Below are 27,627 nucleotides of genomic sequence, written 5' to 3' on the forward strand. Positions count from 1 at the left end.
CCTCAACCACTGAAGGTTGATTTAACTGAGTTTAACCTCTCCAATAAACCAGATTATTTAAAATTAAACCCCCAAACAAGTCACCATTTGCAATGTTGATGATACTGATCATATTATGCAGATATTATCTGGTTCAAGACTTGTTAACTGTATCAGATTTACTCCTGGACAAGGGTTTGAGCCCATGGATAGTAAAAATTTCAAGGCCAAATGTGTTTTCACCCAAGTTAATTTTCTTTTGACTTCAATACAACATTGAAGAAAATGTGTAAAGAAAAGTAAGTGAAAACCAAACTAGCTGAAGCATGGGATCCAGAATATCTGTCAATGGTTCTGAGTATCACAGAACCACAGAATGGGTGAGGTTGGATGGAATCACTAGAGATCATCTGGTCCAACCTTCCTGGTCCCCTGAAGCACGTTATTCAGGACGTCCAGAGAGCTTTTGAATATCTCCAGGGAAGGAGGCTCCAGAAGCTCTCTGGGAAACCTCTTCCAGAGCCCAGTCACAGTGTTCTCTCTACATTTTTACCCTCCTATTGCTTAGGTTTTAACAATGACCAGGGCTCCCCTCCTGGTTTCAGACTTCAGAGAGACCTTTTGAACCTCTTCATTTCCTTTCTGCACACAGTCAAAGAGGTCACTGTTGAGCCAGACTTTCTGCTTAAAGGACTAATAAAACAGTTCTAGCAGACACCAAAGAGTGAATTAATTTCTACCAGGTCCAGAGAGGTTTCTCTGGAGGAGGAGAGAAAGAAGCACAGGAAGGTGTGAGCGTGGGGCAGCCTCAGTAACAGGATAACACTTCTTTGATTCCCCAGGGAAAGGAGGTGTCTTTGCAGCCCTTTCGCCTCTGTAAGCAGTGAGAAGAGATTCATTTGAACATGACAACATCACACATGCCAATAGTGGATCAGTAGGCAGTTTCCTTCTTACCTTCACTATATGTTCATGAACCAAGTAGTAAGTATAGCAAGGCAAAAGCACTGCAGTTCCTCAGATATCTTCCAGGGATTCATTTGAAAGAGATGTTCCATCAAATTTGCACATTATCCAGCTACAAAGAAAGGACATTCGTGTGTGCAGGCATTCTGGCAGGAGCTATTTGCTTCGGGGCCAGATGTAATTCAAAGTTATTCTGAATATTACACTGCAGCATCTTAGCCAAGCACAGTAATGCTGATTATTAGGGTTTTCCTGGTTTTCCAGATGGAGCTGATTTCATTTAGTTCTCTCTCTTGTAATTAATAACTTGTCCCTTTTGTTCATTTTGAATCTTTGTCTCATCTTAGGCATTTTGTGGAATAGTATCCAATTTCCTCAATCCATTGCTTGCCTCCTCGGTTCACATAGCAGAGCTCATTCAGCCATACAGTTTAATGATGTGCAGCTCAAACCCCTGCTGCACAATCTCACATCCACTTCACATTGAGCTGGCATTTTTGTCATTTATATTTTATACTCTATAAACTAACAAATCATGCCATTTCATACTAGAGCAATGTCAATAATCTTTTTTTTTTTCCTTACAGAAAAAAACCACCAACGAGCCACTAGCAAGCATATGGGATCTGTACGTTCTGTCCTTTAAACAAGTGCAGATTTAGCAAGGAGGGGGAGGGAAAAGGAAGAGAACGAGAGCCATGTCCCCCCACTGCCAACGCAATGCATGTTCCTGCAGCACCAGTATTTGGATTAGGCCCATGGCCACCCTACTTAGGTTTCAAATAAGCAAAAAATAGATGGAATTCAATTCCCCGCTGCCAGTTTTTAGCAAGATTAGGCTTGTGCACACAGAGGAATTTTTTAAATAGCTTTCACATGGGACCAGCTCTTTGCATTGAGAGTGTGCTCATAAATGGGATATCAGATGTCAATAAATGATGAGTGTTTACTCTGTAGGCATATTACAGACTTGTGTAAAATGTTCTAAAGGTAGCTAAACACTTACTGGTTACAAACAGGGTTGCACACAACAGCACAGATTAACCAGATTGCATTTTTTTGTACTTTCAGTTCCTAGCATAAGGCATGGCTCAGTCCAGGGCTGAGATCCTAAGTATATTTCCACAATTTAAGCAACAAATATTAATCTACCAGAGCATATAAACAAATAATTAGTTTGAAGTGTGTAGATGAAGCGGGCTTGCAGACAGGGGCTGGATGCTGGAGTACAGCTGTGTGTACATGCACAGTCCCACACTTTCTGCTGAGGATGGGCAGGGATGTCAGTGGGTCCCTCTAATGCTGCTCTGCACAGAGGGGAGTTGAACCACTGACCACTGGGAGCCATACAGCAAAATATCTGTGATGTCACAGCTCTGACCCCAACATCAGTGGGACATCACCTCCCCTGGCTGTGTGTACAGTGTTGAAAAATGATGTGGGGGTGCCTGGGCTTATGCTGTTGTTCCCAGGGGAATGTGGGTGGATGGTTGTTCTCTATTTCCTTTTTTTTGTCCTCCAAATACTTAGAGCATCTGGGACTCCAGTTATTGTATATTTTAAAGCCTTTGTTTCTTTATCCTTCATGCTGCACCGTGACACTGAATGTTTCAAATGAATGAAAAGCCCACAAAAAGCCTACTTTAAAGCTCATCACAATTCAATGCTTGTCTTTCTCTGGGACCACTTTGGGCTTTTTATAACAGAATAATGTCCAGGAGGTCACAACAGAGAGCACTGCACATGACTGAATATTAACTTTTAATAGAGTGCATTTTGCTCAGGAGCCGATTACAGCCTTCATGAGGCAAGAGCAATGCTAATCCTGGAAGGACTCCTAAAATCTTTTATAAGCTGCATCTAATTAAAAGAAAATGAAATACGCAAGAGTTGATGCACGAGTTGTACATTTGTGCATCCCACTCAATGAATGAATCATTTCCCTGCCTTCTCTGACACAGAAATACCTTGCAACCCATTAAAGATCTTAAATATTTTTACAGGTCTAATGGACCACGTCACCACAAGCCACCCAGGACATGGCCACTGAAGTCCAGAGCTGAGCTGGTGTAACTACAAGTGCTTCTGTGATGATTTGCATGGAGGATGCACCCAGACAACAGACTGTCTACAAGAGGACATGGTTGTCTGTATCACTGCTAAGGCAGACATCACCCAAACTGCTGTTAAATTCGCAAGGTGGAATTTTTTTTCATTTCCATATCCCCTCATAACACATATACAGCATATGTGCTGCTGGAGCAAATCTCAATCGATGCAACTCTACCAACGGTGTCCCTTCATCACGGGAACCGCACATGTCCTCACATAGGGCCCAGTTGTTACCAGTCACCCCAGTCCTGGTACTGGTAGAGAGCCACAGGGAGCCAAGATCGAAGTGGAAGGTGAATGACAAGGTGGATGGGTGTGAGTGGGTGGAATGGCAGGTGGATCTGGTGTCAGACTGGGCTGCAGCACGGGACCAACCAGCCCCTGGCATAGAGCACAGTCCCGCTCCTCCCCAGCGCTCAGGGAAGGGCAGATTCCCATTGCAGACCTGCAAAGCAGAGCAGCCCCGAGGGCACACACGCCTCGTGCTCCAGTGTGCTGGGGACCTGTCAGCCTCACTCATGTCCCTGTAGAGGGCTGGGGCTGGGGTTAGATCAGCAGCTTTCCCGCTGGATTAACACAGAGCTTTGCAGCTCTGCCGGCACCATGACTGCGCCTGTCAGGATCTATCAGACAGCCAAGGCTTAACAGCTAATAGAGTAACAGAGTGAAGAGAATAAAATTACCCCTTTCTGAAATAGCCAGAAGCACCCTAGCTAATGCTGAACACAGCTTATTATTTTACAGAAGGGAGGCTACTGCCCTGTTGGGGGCTGCATGCCGTGGGAAGTGCCCTGGCTGCAGTGGACGGTCCATAGCTGAAGGGGCAGAGTGGTTCCCATCCCAATTGCCAATCGTGGAATGGGGTTCAGGGGCACCAAAACAACTGGGGTGGACCAGAAACACTTAAGGGGCAGAAAGAGAGGGTTGTGAAATAAATGGCAGTGCAGTGGCTGTTTCCCTTTGCTGCTGATCCCTCAAAATGTCATTGTCATCTGAAGGGTTGAGGGAACAAAGAGAAGGTTGCTCAGGTTTTTGTGCCCTCAGGCTCGAGTTTTTTTTTAAATGTATATTTTTAATGTGCACTGATTTAAAGTAAGTCAGGACGAATGATTGCTTTCACCTTTCTATCAAGTCCAGCAGGTCATGGTCAGACAGACCCCACAAGTCACTCAGCTCCTGCTGTGATCCTCATGTGTGTCCTCACATGGCCTCCAATGGCTCTGCGCCTGCGCTCCCCACCCATGTGTGCATCAACGTGACCCCCTCCAGGCATCAGGAGTCAGCTGGGGCCATCACATGGTGGCTGTAGTCAGGGCAGAGGGAACATGTGTCAGACCACAACCACAACCACAGCAGGCAAGTTCCTAGATCTGCTTGTCACCACCAGTTCTGGCCCATCCTCCCATGTCCTCCTTATAAACCACTGCAGAATCAGAAAGCAAATTCACAGCATGTAAATCAAGCTTAGAAAGATTAGAAACCTCTTCTCTCTTGAACTCATGTTAGTTATGGAAAAAACGTGCTCAGAGCCAACAGCTGGAGTTTAACAATTTATTCCAGGGGTCAGTGAGTGGGGAGGAGGGTGATGCTCAGTCTCAGCAGGCCATGGCTGGCAGGGTGAAAGCTCAGCTAGAAGTAGTTGACGACTCTCCTGATGGACTGGACGCTGGCACTGCGTGCCTGCCACTCGTTGAAGCTGCTGAACTCGCCGCGCTCCACCACGTACATGCGGCCGCGGTAGTTGGGCTCCTCGTACAGCACCCACCTGGGCACAAAGGGAGGGTCACCTGGGTGCCAGCACTGTGCTAGTGCCCCGCTCTGAGGGGCTGCTTTTAGGCACTGCTGCACTGCAAACCACCAGGGCCTGATTCCCAGTCCCATCCCGCACACAGAACTGCTCCTGGTGGAGTTCACTGTGGGTGCTTCCCCTCCCACCCCCAGCCTGACCTGGCAAATACCCACAGCCAGATTGGACCTTGCCTTTGGAAGATGTTTTGGGTTACACCACCAATAAAGCCTGGGCCCAAGGGCTCCCTGCTTCACATTACTGTAGGAATGGATCTCTCTGAGCTTCACTGTGTGCAACAGAAACAATTTAATAGCATATTATAAAGAAGGACATGAGTCCCCTCAGCCCCTGCATAAACCACTTTTTTAGGGACTGTAAGGAGAAATATGCAATGCTTGAGGGATGTTCTGCCTCTTTGAACTGATTCATTGGCAATAATGGGAACCATATTTAGTAATTTCTCTCTTTGTTAGTAATTCTTAATAGCCTCTGATGCTTTCCAACAGAGAGCAGGGCTTGGGCTTGGTTATCTTTATCGCTACATCCAGAGTTAATGACAACTTTCCCTTGGAATGCAGTCAAATGTATACAACATTCAATAACCTTGGTGACTTTGGCATGCCTGATTTCTTCACCTGGCTTGGCTACATCATTCTCCATCACCCTGGCTTGTGACATGTCTTTCTCCATTTGAAGGTCAGGTCAGGAACAATTCTGATAGTCAGGAAGGACAATTTTGCTGATTTTCTCTCCATTCACTTCATATGATCTTACTGTGGCCACAAGTGTCACCCCTGTCCTCTGTTTGAGTGTCCCATGCTTCTCAACCAAATTTTGCCATTGCTCTGAGTTTTACAGTCAGGTTTCCACCCTGTCACTGCTGAGCTGCTCATCTCTGCCTCTTTCCTCTCATCCCCATATTTTTTTAAGGTTTTATGAGGATTTCTGCTGCTTTTCCCATCTATTTGCTCAGCAATGACAGCAAAGCAGAAATGCAATCCTCCAAATGATTTGGTTTCTGTGGTCTGCCTTTGCAGGAATTTAGCTGGGACATTGGGGTTGGGACTTACTGGATGTGGGATTTCCAGGGAGAAACTTCTTCAAGTACTGGAGGGGTCAAAGACTGCTGGGCCTTAAGGGTCAGACAGCAGCTGGTGAACTCAGATCAGTCTAACCCAAAGCAAAAAGCTGGAGGCTAAGGAAAATAAGTTGTTTATACAACCAGCCACCCACGGGCATTATTAAAAAGACAAAACAAGAAAAGTTTGGGGTATTTATCCAAGGCACCTTACAGGTTCCTTGACATATTTGTTTTGTGTTTCTGAGAGGACATGAAGTGGGATTGTGGTGATCCCTTCTCCCAGACCCCTGTGCAGGAGCAGGACCAGCACATGGATACCAGCATGGAATGCTGTGCCTTGGTTTTGTGAAAGAGCATCCTGTAGTGTCAGAGCCCTGTGTGTGGCATTGCTGACATGTGGCTCCTGCAAACAGCCAACCTCATTCTCTGGCACTTGTTGCAGACAGTTTATATCCAAACTGGAATTACAAAGTCATCCTCAGCCTCTGATGCTCACTTTGCAGCACGTGGGGAAGGCTGCCCACTGCTCACCTGTGAGTGCAGTGTACCCCCACCACATATCTCAGTGTGCAGTGACAGAGTGTGTCCTCAGCTTAATTAACAACAATTTATACAATTTTCCTTCTCTTTGTTTTCAGTTCTTCTGCCTTAAGACATCTTTCAACAACAGGTGGACCCTGGGGAATAGAGCAGGGAGAAGAGCAGCCCCTCACAGTCACCATCTTTCCCAAGAATTCTTTCCAGACACATGGTTGATGTGTCTGCACCATTACATGGAGGGAATGGGACAGGCTTTGGTGCAGATGGAAGCAGACTGACTGACCTGGTGTGGTGATAAGAGCCCCCACTGGCTTGTCCCTCTGCTTAGGGGAAGCCTGAAAAAACCCAAAAAATCAAAGGAATAAAAGGAATAACAGAAAGATGAGGGTGAAGTGTGTTGGCAGTGCAAGGTGATGAGTGAAGGACTGTATGGCTTACTTAGCTGCTCCTTTATTGCCTAAAATTTACGTTCTCTGAGACCATCAGTGAGAGGGAAAATCAAGTCAGTCACAAGCCCAGAAAAAAAAAAAAAAAGGAGATGATTCTGTCCTCAAGCCCAGCATGGGAGAGCTGATCCAGGCACATAGCACACAGCCCTTAAACATCTCAGTGCTGTGTTTCATTAGCACATAATCCCAGAGGACATGGGAATAAAATGCTCATGGAACAAACTCAAACTCTGTAAGTCAAAACTGGCTGCTCAAACTGAAAAATTAGGAGGGGAATGCTGTAGCATCAGCCTGAACCAAGCAGGAGGCTTTCACTGGAGCTCAAAGTCACTGATTCTCCGTGTAGCACTTGAGCGGTGCCATGGGCAGGTATTGCCTTTGCTGAGAAATACGTGATGTGCATTGGACAGCAGCATTTGGGTCCCTGTTCTGCTTTGTATTTCACAACCCCACTGCAGAACAGCTACCAAACACTCATGAATGCTTCAGCAGGATAAATGGCTGGTTTGCTTCCTTCAAGTTATTCCACTGTAGTGTAGAAGAGCTCTTTTTGGGGTATTCTCTCCTGGACTGCAAAACAAATCCAGTTTTTTTAAATGGTTGTTTCTAGGCTGTCCTCTTTGGAGTGGCTGAGGCACAAAGGAGGACAAGAACCATACATCTTCATCTAAAATCAGATGATACCATATGTGATACTGGAGCTGGCTCTGCCCGTGGGACGGGCGAAGCCACTCACCACAAACCTGTAACAGCTTCCGAGGAGGCGGTGACACCGCAAAACTGCTCTGAAATAGCAATTCACTGCCAGCATGGCTTAAACAGCTTTACCATCACCCTTTCTGGCTGTGTGGGGTAGCAATTCCCCACCCCAGAAGGGCAGCAGGGAAGGTGCTGAACCCCCTCAGGCTCACCATGCACCATGCCAAAGGCCGATGTTTGTCTCCATTCCCATGTTTCCAGATGATCCATCATCACTTCCCGGGGGCATGGCCACCTCCACAAAGCGCAGGCAGCAACTTTTTATCAGCACATGACACCATCCATGGATTTTGAAATGGAAACAAATATTTCTGTATCCAACAGATGTCGCATTGTGGGAATTGAGGGTGAAAATCACTGAGCAAGACTGTGGATGAAACTCCCTTTGTCTCCATTGATCCCATCTCCCCTGCTAACCAAACAGCCAAGGATGAGTCCTGGGACAGCTTTGCCAGGTTATGCCCAGCACCACCTACACCTGCAGCACCTCTGAAGGCACCTGGGTTTAGAAGGTCCATCCAAAGGAGGAAAGTGGTGCTATAGGGTCCCTTTCTTTCCCTGCTCCCACCTCTCTGCAGAGGAATCTCATCCCTCCCTCCTTCCTCTCCTGCAGCCTCTCTGACCTCCAGCAGGTCCTTCTGCATTGTCCTTTTTAATTGCCTTTACAGACCTTTCCAAGCATGTCCTTCCTGGGATCTGAATGTAATGCTACAAACCTCAACGAGTTTCCTCACCACACTCCTCTCTGTGCTTTATTTTTTTCCAGTTTTTTCTCACTATTCATAGATCTCGAGAAGTCCTGTAATGTCAACACAAACCATCCAGACTCCTGTGTGAGGGAGAGCAAGCTTTGTTCCCTTTATATATTTTGTAGGGGAAGGGGAAAACCAATCTGAAAAATTCAAGTGCTTGAAAGTTTCTGGGCAGTTTCCCAATTTCTCAAGCTCCAGGCTCTGCTACAGGGACTCAAGCAGTAAATTGGCCCTAAAACTCTTGCCAGAGCACTCACAGGCTCCCTCTTGGCTTTGTAGTGTTGGTACTTGAATGCTCAGCACTGACAGGGTCCCTGGTGGGCTCCAGCCATTTCTTCCCATCAGGAGTGGGTAGCTCTGGCCCTTAATGAACTGTCATTGCCTAATCAATAAGCCTGGATTTTTGGAAGAGGAGAGACCTTGGCTGGATCAGAAAGAGTCCAGCAGGACACTTGCTGCTGTCAGGATATCTTGAACTTGGATGGCAACAACCTCTCCTTATTCTTAGGGAAAAAAAATGGACACAAAGGGTCCAGCATCTCACACCAGGTGTCTGTGAGCTGCACAATATCCAGTCCAGGACAGGTGAAGAACAAGGTATCTGTGTTCCCTCCTCTGCAGGGGCTTCCCTGTGCCCCAGTGCCTCCCTCCAGCCACCCTGTGCCTGGCTCTGGGAAGGTGTGATGGCATTCCCCAGCTCCCAGCATGCTTGCAGTGAAAACACAGTTGTCAGACAGAGGAAAGGGGAGACAGACAGGTAACAACTTGTCTGACAATGAGAGAAAAGAACACAAAAAGGACCAACACCATTGAGAAAATACAAACTGCCACCAAACATCAAGGAAAAGGCAAAACTGATATCCTGCTCAGGCCTTCAGGAGCACCTGCAGGGGGAGGAGGGTGGGGCTGAGCCTCAGTCTGGGTATCATCATCGCTGTCAGCCCTGTCTTTCAGAGGAAGGATTTAATGTAAAGGGGAGGTGCTCCTGCCTCAATTTTGCCATCAGAGGAAAAGGTGTGGTGAAGTAACTTGCAAAGCAAAAGCCCTGACCTGAATCACCTGGAGCTGTCCATCCAACCTCCCTGAGCTTCAGCATGATTTGAAAGAGGTGTGGAAGGCAAGCAGGAAGGCAGGCAGGAAGGAGATGGTTTTAGGCTTCTTGTTTCATACACCTTAAAAAGGTCTCTCAGAGTTCTTGTAGCTCATGCTTAGCTGCCACCCTACAAAAGTCACACCCCTTGGAAGCAGCTCTCAGTGGGCATGCACCAACATTCACCTTTAACAACAGGCTTAACACTTTCAGGACACTTTCCAAGTGCCCCCAGCACTGACAGGGTTCTCCATGAGGGAGGAGTGTCTGCAGCTCCCTGTCCCCTGCGGTGCCCAGGGCAGGGAGCACAGCAGTAGCTGCTGCCAGGACACGTGGAGTTACTTACGCGCCATCGCCGTACACTTTGAGGGCATTGATGCAGGTCTTGTCCCAGCCTTGTCCCTGGAGGAAGGAGCAATCTTCTGTCAGCTCCATGCTGGGACCCCTAAAATGGCTCCCCTCGAATATTTCGATCCTGTAATGCTCACCATGCTGGGGACAAAGGGATTGAAGTCAACAGCAACACCAAAAAAGCACAACAAATTATTTCTCTGGCTTTTATAAGACAAAGAGGGAGACAGAAGGGTACTTTGGAAGGGGAATGTGAAGAGCAATCCAAGACCACTGATGCCAGCATGAACAGAGCATGCACAAACTTATGCTGCCTCCCAGCACACCAACCATGAAAGCAGACAAAAATCCCTATCCCTGTGCCTGGCTGCACCTTCCTGCACTGCTGTCCACATGCAAACACGGTGTGGGGTGCCAGTGCTCAGGCACACACAGCCCCTTGTCCATCTGCAGATCCCCCAGCAGCCCACAAACCCTCATCCCAAATGCAGCACCAGCTGCAGCCCTGATGCTCTGTGCACCCAGAGAGGTAAAAAGGAACACATCCCGAGTGTACAAAGATGTTGGGCTACTCCTCTAAACTAATTCAGATTGCCTCGTTACATGCTGTTCCTGGTGAGAGACGTTGTGCCTTTCTCATAGGAAAATAAAAACGAGGGAGAAAAAGGAAACTTTCCCAGCATCATCATTGCTGTGTGAGCCCTTGATGGTCACACGACACAAATTACTCTGGGGAGATCTCTGCAGCCTGTGGCAGAGCTATGTGGGACAGAGCGAGCTCAAAGGATATTTTTAAGCCAAATTCAAAGAATACCTAAAGGTGTTTTTCAAATAAACAACGTCAGTGCACAAGAAGGCCGGGCTGCCATGCCAAACCCCACAGCAGGCAGCCGCCGGCAGCAGCCGAGGGACACTGTGCCTGAGCAAACATTCCTCCGGGAATCCGCACTGCACAAATGCCTCGCAGCCCTCGCTGGCATCTCACAGGGAAAATCTTGGGCCAGGAAAGGAGGAGCACATCCTTGTGCTGGCCAGGGTCCAGGGCCTGGGCCAGAGCATCCCTCCACGTACGGATCATGGAGGTGCTTTGGGAATGACGTTACAGACCTGAAAGAGACCTGCTGCTGTGCCAAAAGCGATTTCGGGGCCAGTGAGAAATCCCACCAGCTCCAGCTGGGCTCATCATTGCCCTGGAGGACCTCAGTGATAGGAGAATTAATGGACAGACCCAACCCATATTCAGTTTTCTTTGCTACATTTTAATCTTCTCATTTAAACCTTCCTCAGGTTAGTGTTTTTAAAAGCTTGATACAGGGAAGGGAAAACAATGGGTTTAGTTTAGGATTACTGGGGTCAGAGGGAGGTTTGCAACAGCAGAGAATTCAACTAAAATTTGCTAGGAGCAGCCCTATGGTCTGCTTGGGAAGCCCTTGGGCTGCCCTCTCCCCCTCTGGGTCCACGGGGAGATGCAGCTGCTGCAGCTCAAACTTGCCTTGGGCAATGAATCTCTTCTGAATTCCCTTGTGAATTTCTCATAGCAGCTTACATTAAAAGGAAAAGCACTCAGTACCAGCAGGACCTTCCCATCTCATCTAGAAAACCACAGGAATATCTCACCCTGTTAAAGGCACTGTGTTTCACAGTGGGAGGAAGATGTATCTTCCTCCTGTCTGGGGACACAGGGAGCTGTCTCAGCTTTGTGGCCTGCACAGACTGCTCTGAACGGGGACAAATCCACCCAGAAAACCTTCCTGCTCAAGGGGCCACCCTATTTCTAAAGAACACAGATTTTTATGGCACTTATTCACAGGGCTCCTGTGACCAGGATAAACTAAACCCAGCGGTGCTCCGGCTGGGAGAGCCAACACCAGCAGCGTCCCACTCACCATCCCGATGGGCCGGCAGGAGCCCAGGTGGTCGCTGCGTCCGTTCCAGCGGTAGAAATCGGGATACTCGCCGTGCTCCAGGATGTACTGCTGCCCTCGGAAGTCGGGGTGGTCAAAGCAGACCCAGGCTCCACTCTGGACGCAGATGGAGTTGACTCGATTGAGGAAACCTTGGTCCTGGAAGCTGTTGCAGCTGCCGCAGATGTCCAGCTTCCTGCCTGTGAAGCATCTGCCTTCGTAGAAAGTGATCTGGGGGAGGGAAGAGAAAGGGCCCGTGGTGAGGAGCAGGGACACGGCCGGACTCCCATTCCAAGCAGATGGGAATCTCTTGCAGATGCATCATTTCAGGATGGTTTGGTTTATTTTAGCTCCTTTCCAGCAAAAGGAGCATGGCATCACTGGCATTTTTTCCTAAGAAGCGTATTTGTTTTTCTGGGAACGCAGTGCGTCCCGCATTTATGACACTTCTCGCTGCCTCGTGCTCACTCACACATATTTCCAGCAGGAATGTTTAAACAGGAAATTCGGCTCCCGAAAGGCAACTTCTTCTGCCGCACCCTCCCCATCCCTGCCACCAAATTTGCTCCCAGGATCACCACTCACACCCCATCTGCTGGCTCTATTATCCTCATCAGCTCCTTCCACCCGGAGGATGCTCCAGCTCTCCGGCCCCAGGCTGAAAGGGAAGCGGTTGGGTCGTTACTTACTTTTCCTGAGTACTGAGACATTTTCTGCTGGCTGTTATCCAAGACCAAGAGCGGGAGCCAAACCAAAACGGCGATGGACAGATCGTTGGACACCCCACTATATAGGGGCTGTCGGGGGGGGGCCGGGCTGGGGCTGGTGTCGTGAGGGCTTTTTAACAAAGCCGCGGGAACCGGGGGCTTTGCGCTTTCCTGCTTCGTAGGCAGAACCGCCGGTAACGGGGCCTGCTGAGTCCGGGCTTTTGATTTTGGGCAGATGATCTGACAAAAGATTTGCTTGGCAGGGCTTTGGTCGATTAGCAGTGCACATTTACTGCTCCTTTTTGGAGGACTTCTTTTTTTTTACTTTTTTTACCTTTTTTTGGGTTTTATTTCTATTTCTTGTTTCCTTCCCTCCTCTATTTTCCCCTGGGGTTTTTTTTCTGTCCTTTTTCTTTTTCCTCACAACAGATAACAAGTAAGTGAGGAAACAACAGCATCTCTAAGCATGGCACATAATTTCTCTGTGTCAGGTTTGCTTTTTCCCAGGTTGTTCCCACCTATTGCAGTGTGGCAGCCAAGAGAGGGTGTCCTTGAAGACCCCTCACCAACAAATATTGCACTCCATCTGTCAAACCAATGGTTTCTCATTTAACCTTTGAACCTCTCTAAATGGCACCTCCAAAAGCCAAGGACCTGATCCCCTCCAAAGCGCAAAGGTTGGGCTCACAAGGCACTGATGTTATTCAGGAGCATCGTTCTCAGGAATGTTTTGATCTTCCAGCATTGAAGCCCTGACTCACAGCTCTAAGTCAGGATTAGAGGGACTTTTGGACCATAAAGTTACCATATTAAAGTAAGTTACACTGCAGCTATATGGGACCATAAAGTCCTCGTCTGTGTTATAAGAATATCCAGAGATTTTAACTGCCATATTTCCAGGACAAATAGCAAAGGAGGCTCCCAGCCCATAAACCCCATCAGTTTATACTAATGAGCCAGACTAGGAAGAGGTAAAAGCAGAGGTGTGGGGGTGGCCCATGGACCAGCATGCAGAGACTTACCAAGGGGCCACAATAAAAGGAGATTTGTCTTTTATGCTTTTTAATAGCTTCACACACAGCTCCTGCTCATTGAATCCTCCTCCTCACTCACAGGACTCCCATCATCTCCCTTTGCTGCTGCCTCTCTCCCTGGACCATCAGGCACACGCTTCAAATCCAAACCCTAAAACCTCCTTTCTTGGCAGGTTGATCCCATCCTCATGCATGCCAGCAGCCTGGCTCGGCAGCCCCACTCTGCTCACCACTTCATCTCGAGATAAAAGACTGCTTCAGGAGAAAGGATGTCATTATTAGGGCTCAAACGTGCGCCACCCTTTCAATAAAGATGTAAAAGTTAATAATTGCGTGTGCAGACACACGTAGGCTGAGCCAGAGGATGTCGCTGACTGGGATGCACGGGAGGAGGAAGGAGGGAGGTGGCACTTTGTGCTGGGAGAGGAAACACATCCTCCAGCTGATTCAGGCAAACCTGCCCTGGCATTGCAGGAACACAGTTCACAAATAGTATTGTGCTGTGAGGCAGGAAACAATGAAAAACCCTCATCGGATTAAAAAACCAACCTTGCCCAAAACCTCCTTGAAATGCTGGTGCTAATTTTAAGGTGTTAAATTAATCACCAGATGGTGCAGGGAAAAGTAACAGCATGCAGAAAGTCCCACTTGGAAGAGCTGCAGCCAAGATGGGGGGCATTAGCTCCCAAAAACCAGCCATTCCCTGTGGCCTTGCAGTGCCCTGGGAGGGAAGGAGAAATTCCTCTTCTGAGTCATGGCTGGGAGCACGAGGACAATGGGGTGGCACCATGGGACCCAACTGGCATTGGGACCCAACTCTCCATCCATTGGGGTCGTAGCTCACACACTCTTTGCATTGGCCATGAGCTGTTGGGTGCCTGGAGAGGAAGACCCTTGGCATTCATGGCAGACTGCCCCAAGGCACCCAGGAAAGCAAATACTGCCTCAGGAGATTTTTATGGAACCACAGAAGCCTGGTTTCCTCTGGCTCTGTCTCATGAGGGGATTTTCCTTAAGGTGTGACATTTAATTCAATGTGCAAGAGCTTGATGAATCTGAGACTTGTGCTCAGCTGTCAGATTACTTAAAAATTATCCAACAGATTCAAAAAGCTATTTCAGGAGAGATGGAAAGAGGTTGTGGCAATTTTATCCCCGTTTTTTGAGAAACCACGTTAAAGACATGAAATAAGAAAGGACCTATCTCTAGAAAAAAAAGAAAGTGATGGAAAAAAAAGAATATTGAAGAATATCAAATCATAATTCCTGGACAAACCCCCTTAACTCCTTGCCAAAGATGGAAAGGCTGCCAATGGAAGAGAGAAAGAGTTAGTGGCTACTAACAGCATTTCAGGCAAGTGATGCTGGGGCTGACCTTCCCTCCTGATGCCCAGGTGCATCTGACCATGATCCCCACAGCAAAAGGGCTGTGGGCAGCTTTCCTCCACTGTGGCTGCTTAAAGGATGAAACACTGGGAATGAATTTGTAAATTTGAGTATTTGGCTTTAAGTCAAAACCCAAAAATATGAGATTCTTTTGTGGGTTTGGTTTAGAGGGAGGAATTGGGTTTGATGTCCACAAAGGCAGCTCCATGCTGTGCTATCCCTTCGCTGCCACAAGGCTGAGGAGTGAAGTGGTAAGAGACAATTTGCTCTCCAGATTGTCCAGGCCAGAGCCAAGGGAGCTGAGCAGGGTGTGACTCCTGGAGGTGAATCTTCAGGAGTGACCTCACTTATGTGAACAGCAATATTCCATGTCAGAGGCTTAGCAGGATTAGCATTCTGCTCAGCTCCTACAGCTGGTACAGCCCCACACAAATAACCATTAATGGAGCAGCAGCCAAGGAGTTGCTCCACATCCTCTGAATGGGCCATGCTTCAGCTTCTGGAGGAGCCTGTAATGTTTGCAAAGCAGTTTAGGACCAGGCACAGAAAATCCCTAGCTCAGGGCTTTCAAAACACCATCTTGCTTTGAAAAGCTCATAGATTTTTCACATACCTCAGTATGAGATACTTTGAGCTTATTAAATATGAAACAAACATGGGTCTTGCTCCTTCCCATGGAAAAATTTTTGGCTTGCTGCTGGGAATGGTGAGCACATCCTCTGGGCCTCCTCAGAGCAGCAACAGACCTGAGTGAGAAACTATCTCATGACTCAAGGGAGAGTTTCCATGTGAAATACACCTTGCTTGTCAAAAGACCTGGCCCACCTCCGACCAGCTGCTGAAAGTACCAATTTCTGCTGGTGATTAACCCACTCTCTGTACCTGAGTGCACCACATGCTGCCTCCCAGAGCTGCCAGGGAAACTGGGAACACTGCAGAACATCTCCACAAAACATTCAACCCACACCCTCACTGGCAGAATACATCACCTGCTGCTGGAAATGGGAATCACCTTCCAGGCAATGGTTTTGGGTTCAATGTGTTGCCTTCAGCATGGATGCACTGTGACATAAAAATCTCTGGAATATCTCTACCAAGGGTGGCCATCCCACACCCTGACCCACCACCCATCCCAGGTCAGCAACACCTCGTGTCACCCGTGTGGGGTAAGGACTCCAAAGAAGTCCCTCAGACTCAGCAAACCCTGTTACAAAATAATGGATCTGACCAGGTTTCTGCTAGGAAAAACAGCTCTTCACCTTGGAGAGGGGACCTGCTGGTCAGGTTTAGCCAATTATGGTCCTGTTGTCAGTAATATTCTGTCCAGGGATCATCACACACCTCAGCATTTGACTGAGATGAGACTTGGACTTCACTTTGGAAAGTCTCAGAAAGCCTGGGGGGTGAAATCCTTTCAGTTTTCATTGTATTTCAAAGAAGTAAAAGTTCCAGTAGGGGAACAGGATATGCAAGGAAAAGCTGGATGCTAAGGACACCCATCACCCAGACCAGTTCAGCCACACTTCTGCATACTCACAATAGTTGAAGGGATCTGTGCAAAGGTTTTCACTCCCTCTCTCCAGTTGTCAAAAGGGAGCAATTTTGACCTTATTAGATGAAGTTGTGAAGATGAGTCACTATTAGCAAAACACTCTGAAGATGAGCAGTCCTGATTACATAAGGGCTAATTAGAAGCTGTTGATTTCTCCTTCTGGAGAGGCTCAGCAGTGTTAATTAGCAGGGTAAGCCCAGCAAGCCTGGGCACATCATCACCACCTGCACTGCGCTCGCACAGCACCTGGGACATCTGCACCTTGTCCAGATATGACAGCACAGCTACTGCAGGCACACAGGAACAATGAAAAAACTTCTCCAGCTTTTTTATTCTCTACCAGGGACTCACCAACCCTTTACAGAAGCTGGGAAGAAGCATTACAAAGCAGGCCCCACAGACCCAGAGCCAACTCCCCAAACTCCCCGTCATGGAGTTAACCAGGCAGGGACAAACTTTGTTAGGCATGGAAAGAACAGGAAAAAGAAGGTTCATTAATTTATTTAGCACCTGCACTCCATCCTGCCCCTGCTGAGCTCACCTGCCCCACTGCCTTACTCATCCTCAGCATTTCCAGGCACTGCAGCTTGGAGATGGGCAGCTCCAGCCCTGGGACTCAGGATCACTCACACAGCAAAGCAAGGAGTTGGACAAGGGTACAAACAAGGCAGGAGTCACTTCCAAGCCAGGGCACTGTAAATCCACACAAGTCAATGAGAGTTTAACATGACTTAGCATAATCTTCACATAACCACAGAATGGCTGGGATCAGCAGGCACTCCTGGAGGACACTTGGCCCAACCCCTGTTCAAGCAAGATCACCCAGAGCAGGTTGCTTGGGACCATGTCCAAGTGGCTTTTGAGTACGTCCAAGGTGGGAAACTGGTGGACTGTGCTCACCCTCACAGTAAAAAATAATTTGCTCATTTTCTCAACAGGAAAAGGACCTTTGCCCTTTTACCTTTGCAAATGATCATCCCTGAAGAATAGTTATTAAGTCTACGTAATTCTTTTCCTAGCCTGGATCAGAGAACTTATACAAGACTGTATAAATTCATCAAGGAAAGCAGCAGTTTGCTACAAAGCATTATTCTGTACCTGTACATAACAGGACTTCCACAACTGCCCAGCCCCTCCCCACCTTCAGGGCTGTCAGGGTGAAAATCCAACCTGTGCCAGCTCAGTACAAGGAAGCACAAGGCTGCCCCACCCTCTGTTAGACTCCAGCTGCTGAAGGTGCCATCCTGAGAAGCCAGGTGAAATCTCTGCAGCCAAGGATGAGGAGGAATTCACTGATCATGCTTGACTACACATTTCAGCAGAACTGCAAGACTATTGCACATGGCTGGTCTTTAGATCTTATTAGCAGAGAAAGGCTTGGACAAGTGGAATAATTTCCATTTTTTACTGGATGAAGCAGAAAGAGGAAGAAGGGAACAACATATGTGGATGAGTTCAGTCGTTCAGCTATTATGGAAAATGCAAGAGCAGTACACATCTCTCAGTGCTGAGTACATTAACTGAGCTGGAAGGGACCCAAAAGCCCATCCAGTTCCAACCCCCCTGCCACAGGCAGGTTCACTTTCTGCTAAACCAGGTTGCTCAAAGCCCCATCCATTCTGGCTTTGTGGAGCATCCATAAACTCTGGGCAGCCTGTTCCAGTGTATCACTGCCCTTAAGAATTTTTTCTATTAATTACTCTAAACCTACTCCCTTGCAGTTTGAAGCCATTTTCCCTTGTCCTATCACTACAAAGCCTCGTGAAATGTTCCTTTCAAGTCCCAGAAATTCCCACTACAAATCATCCAGAGAATCTGCACTTGCCTTTAAGCCCTTTTGGAAAGCCTCACAGCTGGAAGGCAGGACCCGAGTTACCCCAGACTGTTAAACTGCATGTGCCCTTATGCATCTCCTTTAAAACTCTTAGCAGCTGGCACACCTCAAGAAGCAATGCAGCAACTGGGGTTAGACTGATGCCAGTACACCTGCAGCCAGGTTTTTCTGACAAAAAAACACAGCAGATGTGGTCACTGAGGTTTGTTTTACTCCACAATTTCCACCCTGTGACGCAGAACACAACACTGTGTGTGTGATGCAACGCCACAGCCTCGGGTCATGCAAGAGCTCATCAGTGCCTGGGATGGGGCACTGAAGGACCACACTGAACTGACACACCCCGTGCTGGGCTCCTCCAGCCATGCCCTGCAGCCTCAGCCCTTCCACCAGAGCCAAGCTACCCTCGCTCCAGTGCTGCAGGTTCTTGGGCAGCAAACAGCCCCAGCTCAGTCTGGTTCCCAAGTCAAAGCATGGACTCGTTTCCCTGAATGAGCTCCCTGCTGAACTCCAGCAATCCATCGTGCATAACAATCATCCAGCCACTCAACCTGTGCTTGGCACAAGGTGTGAGAATTCATAGAAAACAGGGTTTTCAGAAACACTGGGAAGTATCCTAAGTGGAGAAAAAGGGCAATTTTTTTTTTACCAGTTACCCTCATGATGACCAAAGAAAATACCAGGCTTTCCTACATGCACTGTTGAGAGGTTTAGACCATTTTTATATCATATGAGGGAACAAGCATACAAAGAAAATAAAGAACCAAATGCATGATTTCTATCTTTTAGCACAGACTGGAAGGTAAAACTAATTATGGCTGCAAAAACACTCCAACTTTCCTATGCACTCCTGTCAGAAATTAAGTTTTCAAATGAACACAAAAATGCAGGCTAAACACTTCATTTAATTAGCTGTTCCCCAAGTCAGCCTTGTTTGTTTTTACTGTTTTGGGTTTTGTTCTGCTGTTCTATATAAAGTAGGTCAACTGCAAATTTTTTAAATATAGAGTAGTAAGTAGTTTGTTACCAGACTTGAAATATTACGGCTTGCTAAGCCTCCCATCCAAAAGCCAAGGAAAAGCTTGGAGTTGGTCAGAGAAAGCTGTGCAGGAACCCTGAACTGTGCACGGCCAGGCAGCAGGAGGCCGCTCACCTCTACCAGGAGCACAGGAATTCACAACAAACAGCCCACACTGATTTGTTCAGGACGTGCAATTTATTTTAAATGACATTTTTGTTCTCTTAACAAGTCTACGCTCGTGACCTGAATAAATCCACTCCATCCTGACAGCACTCCCAGTCACAAGTCCACGTGAACAGTCCGTAGCGCAGGAACTCGGGGTGGCTCTGCACGCCCTTTACTCAATGGTTACAGAGGAAAAACACAGAGCAGGTTCTGACTGAAACCCAGGACTTCCCTTCCAAATAAAGCTGGCACTTGTCTCTCCTTCCCGTGAGCGGGCACAAAGCAAAGCAGAGCTGCTTGGCCACCCTGGAGTTCCAGTAGCAAAAACGTTTGGGATCACTCGCAAACAACTTCCCGAGCAACAGTCAAACAATCCATTGGCTCCAAGGATCTCACGCCTCCTCTTAAGGTCAGCAGGTGAACATTTTTCACAAAAAAAAACCAAAAAAAAAAAACTTGATATGGAGTAATCAACAAAAAATTATAAACAGAACATTTAAGGTTTGCAGCTATTTTATTTACAAGTATACATTTAACACAAAGAAACACTGATATCCAAGCCTAGTTAATAGTAGTGTAACAATATGCATCATTTTGATGATTATTCTAACCAACAAACTACACTGAAAAATTAATGCCAGTAAAATTCTTGGTCATAATATTAAGAAATACAATATATAAATTGAAAATATGATTGCTTAAAATTTGAAAATGGAAGTGAAGCCATTTGCACAGGAGTCAGAGTTTAACATAATCTGAAGGGAAAGGCTCCAAACCAACTGTTTATCTTTCAGGTTAACAGAAGAAAAAAAAAAAAATTAAAAAAAGGGAAAAAAAAAAAAAAAAAAAAAAGAAGCATAGTTTATCCTTAAAGATAATGGGCAGTTTTGCTTCTTCAGGTAGAATGTATTCCCAGTGTTTTCAGGTTCTGCAGTGGAATTACATTACTGAGCATGAAGACTTCCCTTGTGAAGCTGCCCCATCGATTTTTTCTGCCTCCAAAATTATCCTCTTAAAAACATCAACGGCAGTCTGCAAAGAGAGAGCACACCATTAGGAGGGAGGGGGGACTGCCCACTTACTGAAAGAACAACTGAAAAAATGTTAGCAGTTTCACCAACTACATCAGCAGATAAACCCACATCCAATGCTTATTCCAAAAGTGAGGAGGGCAAACACAGTAATTTTGGTTTCAAAGGGAAGTGCAAACCTCTATCCACAGCAATCCTCAGCAGGGAGGGCAGGCACAAACTGAGCCAGATTCACAACAGAGCTAATAACTGAAATCACCTCACTTTGCCTGGTGAGCCTGCCCTGGTGACTGACAGCACAGAATGTTTGGATGCTGTGCTGCTCCAGAAAATAAACCAATCCGTTTGCTCTCAGTAATCTTTAAGATAAGGAACAATTACAGAAGGCAGCAGATTTTTCAGGTCTCAACACTGACTTTGCACAGCTCAGTATAAGGGGTGACTTTATTACACTTGATTTTCTCATTGTCCCTATGAGTAAGATCAGTATTAGACATGGTGCAAGGACACAAGGGGAAAGCACAAACTGAACTATCACTAATATTAAGCAATATCCTTTGATAAAGATCTCCTGAGAGAAAAGGGGTTACATTTTAAATAGCCTGAACTGCATGACTAGAGCTTCAATGTGTGCATCTTCAGCTTGGAAATGATCTCCTGACCATCTCAGGCTGCCATCTGATTCAACCTCTGGCCATCTACTTCAGGAATTCCAAGCACAGGAAAGTATTTATGTAAAAGCAGTCATGCTAGAAAGAGGATAAAAAGGGGGTTTTGCTGGTTTTAAGCAGCAGGCTGAAGAGCACCCTGTGATTTATGGCTACATACTCTGATTTAACAGATGTTTTTCCACCTCCACAAGACATAATTCTTAACTGGATCACTTCCAAATTAATCTCATTGACTGAAGCCCCACAGCAATCTTAACAAGATTAGATTTAATGTTCAAGTTTCCCACATATATACTGTTTGTGCACAGTACGATCTCTGGAACTATTTAAAGTACTTCAGCAGCTGGAAAATAGGGTATTCCTCCATATAATGGAGTTTCCTGCAATCCCAACAGAACTGGCTCGTTAGTTCAGTAATGATACAACACATTTCCTGGGCAAATTAAGACTTTAGTAGAACCATGGCCAGGACTGCAGTTGCTATCAAACTGCTTCCACTAATGACAAGTTTCCCTTAATCAAAACCTGGTGGTGCACTGATTTACAAATATACTGCACCATCATTTTCTTAGAGTCAAAATTTTCAGTGGTTTCATTTTAACACTCAAGTTCTTTTTGCCCATGTGTCACAGCACCCATTAAAACTCCACAACTTACTCTGTCAACCAAAAAGCTGTACATTCCGTCAAAGATGAGCTGTTTGAAGCACTAAGATGTAGGAGTTCACAGGGTATGTTAATTCATTTCACAGAAAATATAGATTCAGTGTGAAGGTTTAATTACTGTCCTACGGTGAACGCCTTGGAATTCAGCTCAAACATGCTGAAGAGTTTTAGATTGACCCTTTAAACAACACAGGAAGATGTTCTGTGACAAAGAATAAAGGATGCAGCCAGACTTTATATGCATCTGCCTCCATATGGTCCAATTATGGAATGTGGGTCACACCCAGCCCACAGGAAGCCATCTGGCTTTTCCCTCTACCTTTCTCCCAGAGCAAACAGAAGAGATGCCAGCCTGGGCAACACCTGCTGCCCACAGAGCCCAGCAGCGAGCAGGGGACACCAGAGGCTCAGCTGCTGCTGCAGATGTGCCCTCGGTGTGAGCAGGACAGGCAGCTCGGGAGGCAAATTCCCTGCACGGGCAGGAATGTGCTGCCAGGAGCCAGCAGGAGGGTGCAACCACCCAAATCCAGCCCACAGTGCTGGAGTCACCCTTTGGCAAGTGTTTTGCTATTTCAAGGAGGAAACTCTCAGCTGCTCACACTACTGATTTATCCTAGCACAGAACTGGGCACAGGAATTCGAACAATAGCCAGGTAGGTAAAAGAGGGTTTTTTCTCCCCATCCTTTGCCATTCCAAACATGTCAGAACCCTGGATTCCAAACTACTCTGAAGCATTTACTAAGCAGTGCATCTTCTGAGCTCCAAGACGAAGCTGCCCTTGAAAAAAGAAGCACAACCAAGCAATTAGTTTTTAAGAGAGCTCCATTTTGGTAAGAAACAAATTTTTTGCTACTTCCTTGCTCCTTACGTGATTTATCTAATGCATGTTGCATAACTGGATGGACACAATTTAGCTGCTTGTTACTTCCTAAATTCTTCCAGTAGAAGTTGGCTTCCAGCTTCACCTGGGTTTAAGACCACTTTGGATTCTAGCTGTATTTTCAAGAGTGACTTTATTGCACCAGGATTAAGATGAAGCACTCTATTACTGCCTAGATGTCACTGCCTAGGGAATTCCACAAGAAAAAAACTTGAAATTCCTGAAGTTAGCTGAAGCAGCTCAAGATGTCTGGCAATAATTAAGCATCTTAAGAAGATATGACAGTAACAGCCCAGCAGTCATCACAGAGTCTTTTCCATTAAGTGTCAGGACTGCCTTCCCAAAGCCCAGGGATTTCCCTTGATGACTGATGTGCTGGTGATATGCAGACTCCTCCCAAAGTCCTACCAGGTCACACATGTCTGGAGGAACTGGCACATACTCAAGTTTATCTGACCTTGAGAACTCCTGCCAGCCACTATCATTTATCATCACCACAGCTTTCATCTTTGCCTCTCTCACTTTCCATCTACTCCAAGTCATGCCACTTCTGGGATGTGTTATCTTTTGATAACTCTTGGCAGAATAGGCAGTTTGTTTAAGTTAATCTATAGAACTATTTTAATTGCCCAGTGTAATTTGGTTATTTATGCTCCATGGACTCTCACAGATGCTCCAAAATGGATTTTTAGAGGGGTTAAAGCAGAAAGGTAGAAAAGAGGGGAAAAAAGCCTTTGCTATCAGGGACATCCCCTCTCCTCACCACTGTGAAGAGCATCATGTACACAACCACTCTCAGACCAGCACACCAGAAATTGTCACATTTCTGCTCCAAATCCTCCAAATACAGATGGGTCTTGGTTTCAGAGAGAATTAACAGATATACCCTCAGTCAAGAAGCTTTGAACTCTCTGCTCAGGTTCCAAATCCCTCATCCAGTTTAGCTCATTCCTAAAGCATAAACCAGCTTTCTTTTAAGCAAACAGAAGCTGAAGCACTTTTGGAAGGAGTTTGGAATTAATCTGGATAGTCCAGTTACATTTGCAGTACCCAAGCCATTGCAGGTGATTATTTGGATGAACCTCAATACAGAAAGTGCCAACCAACTTCATTTTCCAGCAATGTTGGCTTATATAAGGTGAACACTCAGTACCAGGAAAATGACAACACAGCTTGTTACCCAGTTCAGAACAAACCCTTCCCCCCCCAGACCAGACACAGCTTGAGAGTAAGAGAAGATACCCTGTCCTGACAGAAGTCTATGTATCAGCACTTTTAGTCCTGTCAGATTAGGATTTGGAGGAGAAAACCCAAATGAGTTCAGAAGTGCTACTGCTCCAACTCACAGGGAGGGATGTTACAATTCCTGGTGTCTCCTTCTCCCACAGCACCTCACAACTCCAGACTCTACACTTGGCTCTCAAAACTCCATCTTCCACCTCTTCAGAGCTGGAGATGTATGAGAAGACTGAGGCAGCTGTGCCAGTGTTGGGCTCCTTCCCACTTTATTCCACATGTCCCAAGCCTCCAAAGGAAACACGCCAGAGAGCCTGAAGGATGGTCACATGCTGTGGGCACCTGTCTCAGAAGTGACATCTGATCTGCCAGACTTCTGAAGATGGACAAATTTACCAAGTGTACCCAAGTGTATTATATAGCAGGCATGAAGCAGGAATTGTATTCTGGCACCTGCCTCTAACAACCTGCTCCTAAATGCAGAGGGACGGAATTTACAGCAACCTGTGATCACTGTTCTGAAGGATCCTGCAGAAAGGAAGATCTTTGACAGCCAGAATGCACAGGACTTCTGAATTCTTTTTGTGGGATTTGTCCAGGACTGTCCAGGATTTTGACTATCTGACATACAACTGCCATTCTGATTTCCCTGAAGGGTACCACATTTGATATATAAACTCCAGCTGGGAGCTTAACTTAATACAGTAACACAAATACCTGGCAGTACAGGGGACTTTGTCAGTGCAGCAAGTTAACATACAGGACATAACAAGCATCCTACAAAGCTTGTAGCTTCTTTACAAAAATAAACATGACATTTTTCTCCTTGGTTCAAGAACAATAAAAACTCCAGAAAAGTTATCAGTAAGATATTTTTCTGCTGGATATGGATTGCTGTGGTATTACACATTGAGAACATATGCCAAATGAAAGAGAGCAGGCAACAGCTTTGCCTAATCCAGAAGTATTAAACTATTTAAAGGGGTGGAAAAAAAAGACCAGACATTTTTAACAGGTTTATTCTTTACACTGTCAATTTAATTTCCTCTGGTATGCATTTGAAGCTCTCCAGAATAGAGAGAAGATATTGAGAAATTTCATGCTTCCATCATGTGCCGTTTTGACAAGGTTAATGCAAGTCTTAGCCAGAAACAGAAATACTGATAAACTAACTCCAAGTGTTCTATATCCCATAGCAAAAAAATAATCCAAGTTTTTCTTTCAGAGAAAAATCCAGCTTCACTCAAGTAACTTGTACTATTGTTGACCATAATCAGCCAAAATGATTATTCCCCCATTAGAGCGACTCAGCCTGCCCAGCACTTTAAACACGAGGGTTCATCCTCTTACACCACCTCACTGCTCTGCCAGCAGTGACTCCTGTTTAAGGTGAAAGACCCTGTTCCACCCACCTTGTGGATATGAGTTTGTCACTAAGTGTTCTGATATGTTCAGTCAAGCTGAACTTTCAGTTCTTTCACTTCCTCCTCCCATTGACACTTGCAGGGAAAAACTTGTGTACATATACCTGAGTGCAGACAGCTGTTCTGCTTCCATCTACACAAAATATCTGTACAGTGCATGCAAATATTTTAGCTTCCCTTATTTAGTGAAACTCTGAGTCATCCATTACACTGCTATTTGAATAAAGTGACTCTTAAATCCATTACCTGATTTTCTTTAGCAGAAGATTCCAAGAAAGCTGCATTCCAGGATTCTGCTAAAGCTTTCCCTTCTTCATAGCTGATCACCCTGACCAGAGAAAGAAAAATATCTTTCTTATAACTTGCAGAAGAATTGGAATCTGATATGTTAAAAAATACCTTAGAGTACCAAAGCACTTAAGTGTATTGTAATAGGAATGTCTTGTGAAGTCTGATCCAAAGCATTTGCTTTTGGCTGCTGTCAAATGCACTTCTGGGCCAGGTAAAACTGCTCTGTGACCCAGAAAAGCAGTTGTCCCAAAGTATTGCTTTGTTTTCATAATCTATAATATCTGGTATTGCTGCTATGACAAATACACTTCTGATACTTACTTTGAAAAAAACCCAGAGTGTTAAATGACTGTCCCTGGAACCTCACTGCAAAAATCAACATTACAACAGAAGTTCATGGCTCGTAGTTCACATTCTGAACACAATTCCTTTGCCAGTAACTTATTTTGACCTAAAATTTGATTTTAGCTCTGGAAAGCCAAGAATAAACCCAGCGCGCTGCAGCCACAGGAATGCGGGCTGCTGCCTTGCATTTCCCACATTCTGGAGTTCACATACCGTTCCATATGCAGGTCTTTTTTATTCCCAACCAGCATAATGGGTATTCTGTGAAAGAAAGTTCAGAACTTCAGAACAGTTACAGTATACTGAACAAAGCACTAGCAACATGCCTGCAATGAAATGAGATGAAAGTGTCACTACTTACTGGACTTTTCCCACCATATCCAATAACTTGCCATGGATAACTTTTATCACTTCAAAACTGCAAAATAAAGGGATGAAGTCACACATGCACTCTGATGTTTATCCTCAATACCCAATACACAAGCAATTAAATGCATATGTAGGTTGTGTTTAAAAGTTACTCTATGTATGCACAACTACACAGATGCTGGAATGTGTAACAGCAGCAAACTGGTCCCAGCAGCAGCAGAGACCAGCCTGAGCCTACCCTTACAGCCTCCCCAGTTATGGTATTTGCAGAAATAAGTAATATTATCCAGGACTGATGCATCTAACACAGAATCATCCCAAGTCCCTCCCACCACTCATCTGGTTTGTATCTGCAGTGAGAAATTTAACTGCTGCAATCCAACAGTCCTGGATGAGTATGTCAAATTAAAGCAAATTGGAAGAAAAAGTTATTAGTTAGGCAAGCTCCATCTTAAAAGAACACATTGTTTTTAATGAACATTTAGTTCATATATTTAATATGAAATAATTACTACTAATAATAAATAATAATAAAGTTTATTTATGTAAAAGCCGAAAAGAACTAAAATTCTAATTTTCTATGGAAAGTGAGTAAACTGATCTGCAAGATGGCACTGAAACAGTGATTACTCAAATACTTTTTGTCTGTTCCTCTACCATGTTGGTGAAGTTTGGATGACAGGAGGTAAGATGCAGTACTATAGAATATCAAGTCAAAAACCTCACTAACAAAATCCACTGCATTTGATATTTACTACTTTTGAGAACAAGCTATAAGTGGGGTTGAAGAGCAGATGTTGCACTCCTCTGGTTACACTATGGAAAAAATGCTGCTACATGAAATGCACAACTTGGATTTAAGAGAGGCATAAGCTCAGGGATGAGACATGCAACAAGACAACAGAAAAGAGACCAAAACTTTTCCAGTTTCCAAGGGGTTGTTAGCTACAGGCAGTGTCTTGACTTGTACTGCATTTCAATTAGAACTGAAACTCTTCAAAACAGAGCAGCACTCAAACACACTTCCAGCTCAGAGCAATCAAAGACCTGGTGCCTAAAAACACCATTCAAAGCAGTAAAACTTCTCACTTCTAGAACAATAAACTCTACCACATTTAAGATGGATTTTCTGTCAAGTAGGTAAATTTGTCTGACTCCAGCAATAATATTTGAGACTGTGTGGAACACAATGCTTCTCCATGCTCAGCTAATAGTTTCAGTGTATCCAATCAAGAAAATGAGTC

The 27,627-nt window shown here is 45.6% G+C and overlaps 2 protein-coding genes across 3 annotated transcripts in view; both read right to left on the reverse strand.

Annotated features, from left to right (window-relative positions):
• Window positions 1-4,594: 4,594 nt before the first annotated feature.
• Window positions 4,595-12,576, reverse strand: CRYGN (crystallin gamma N). Of its 2 annotated transcripts, XR_004500375.1 has the most exons (5): window positions 12,462-12,575; window positions 11,755-12,003; window positions 9,864-10,009; window positions 7,828-9,647; window positions 4,717-4,822 (listed from the first exon to the last, which is right to left on the reverse strand). XR_004500375.1 is itself a non-coding variant. In XM_015649427.3 (4 exons), the coding sequence occupies exons 1-4, from the start codon at window positions 12,480-12,482 to the stop codon at window positions 4,687-4,689; spliced, it is 552 nt and encodes a 183-aa protein (XP_015504913.1). In that variant the 5' UTR covers window positions 12,483-12,576; the 3' UTR covers window positions 4,595-4,686. The 2 variants fall into 2 exon arrangements, 1 of the variants encoding a protein (XP_015504913.1); XM_015649427.3 differs by lacking the exon at window positions 7,828-9,647 and having other exon boundaries at window positions 4,595-4,822; window positions 12,462-12,576.
• A 6,902-nt stretch (window positions 12,577-19,478) lies between these two features.
• The window catches only part of RHEB (Ras homolog, mTORC1 binding), a 38,991-nt gene continuing 30,842 nt past the window's right edge, over window positions 19,479-27,627 (reverse strand). Inside the window, exons 5-8 of the mRNA XM_015619081.2 lie at window positions 26,376-26,432; window positions 26,228-26,275; window positions 25,625-25,706; window positions 19,479-20,502 (exon numbers count right to left, since the gene is read on the reverse strand). Coding sequence (XP_015474567.1) covers window positions 20,410-20,502; window positions 25,625-25,706; window positions 26,228-26,275; window positions 26,376-26,432 — 280 coding nt within the window. The 3' untranslated portion in view covers window positions 19,479-20,409. The remainder of the gene's footprint in view (window positions 20,503-25,624; window positions 25,707-26,227; window positions 26,276-26,375; window positions 26,433-27,627) is intronic.

This window comes from Parus major, chromosome 2 (assembly GCF_001522545.3).
Source record: "Parus major isolate Abel chromosome 2, Parus_major1.1, whole genome shotgun sequence".
In the NCBI taxonomy this organism is placed as follows: Eukaryota; Metazoa; Chordata; class Aves; order Passeriformes; family Paridae; genus Parus; species Parus major.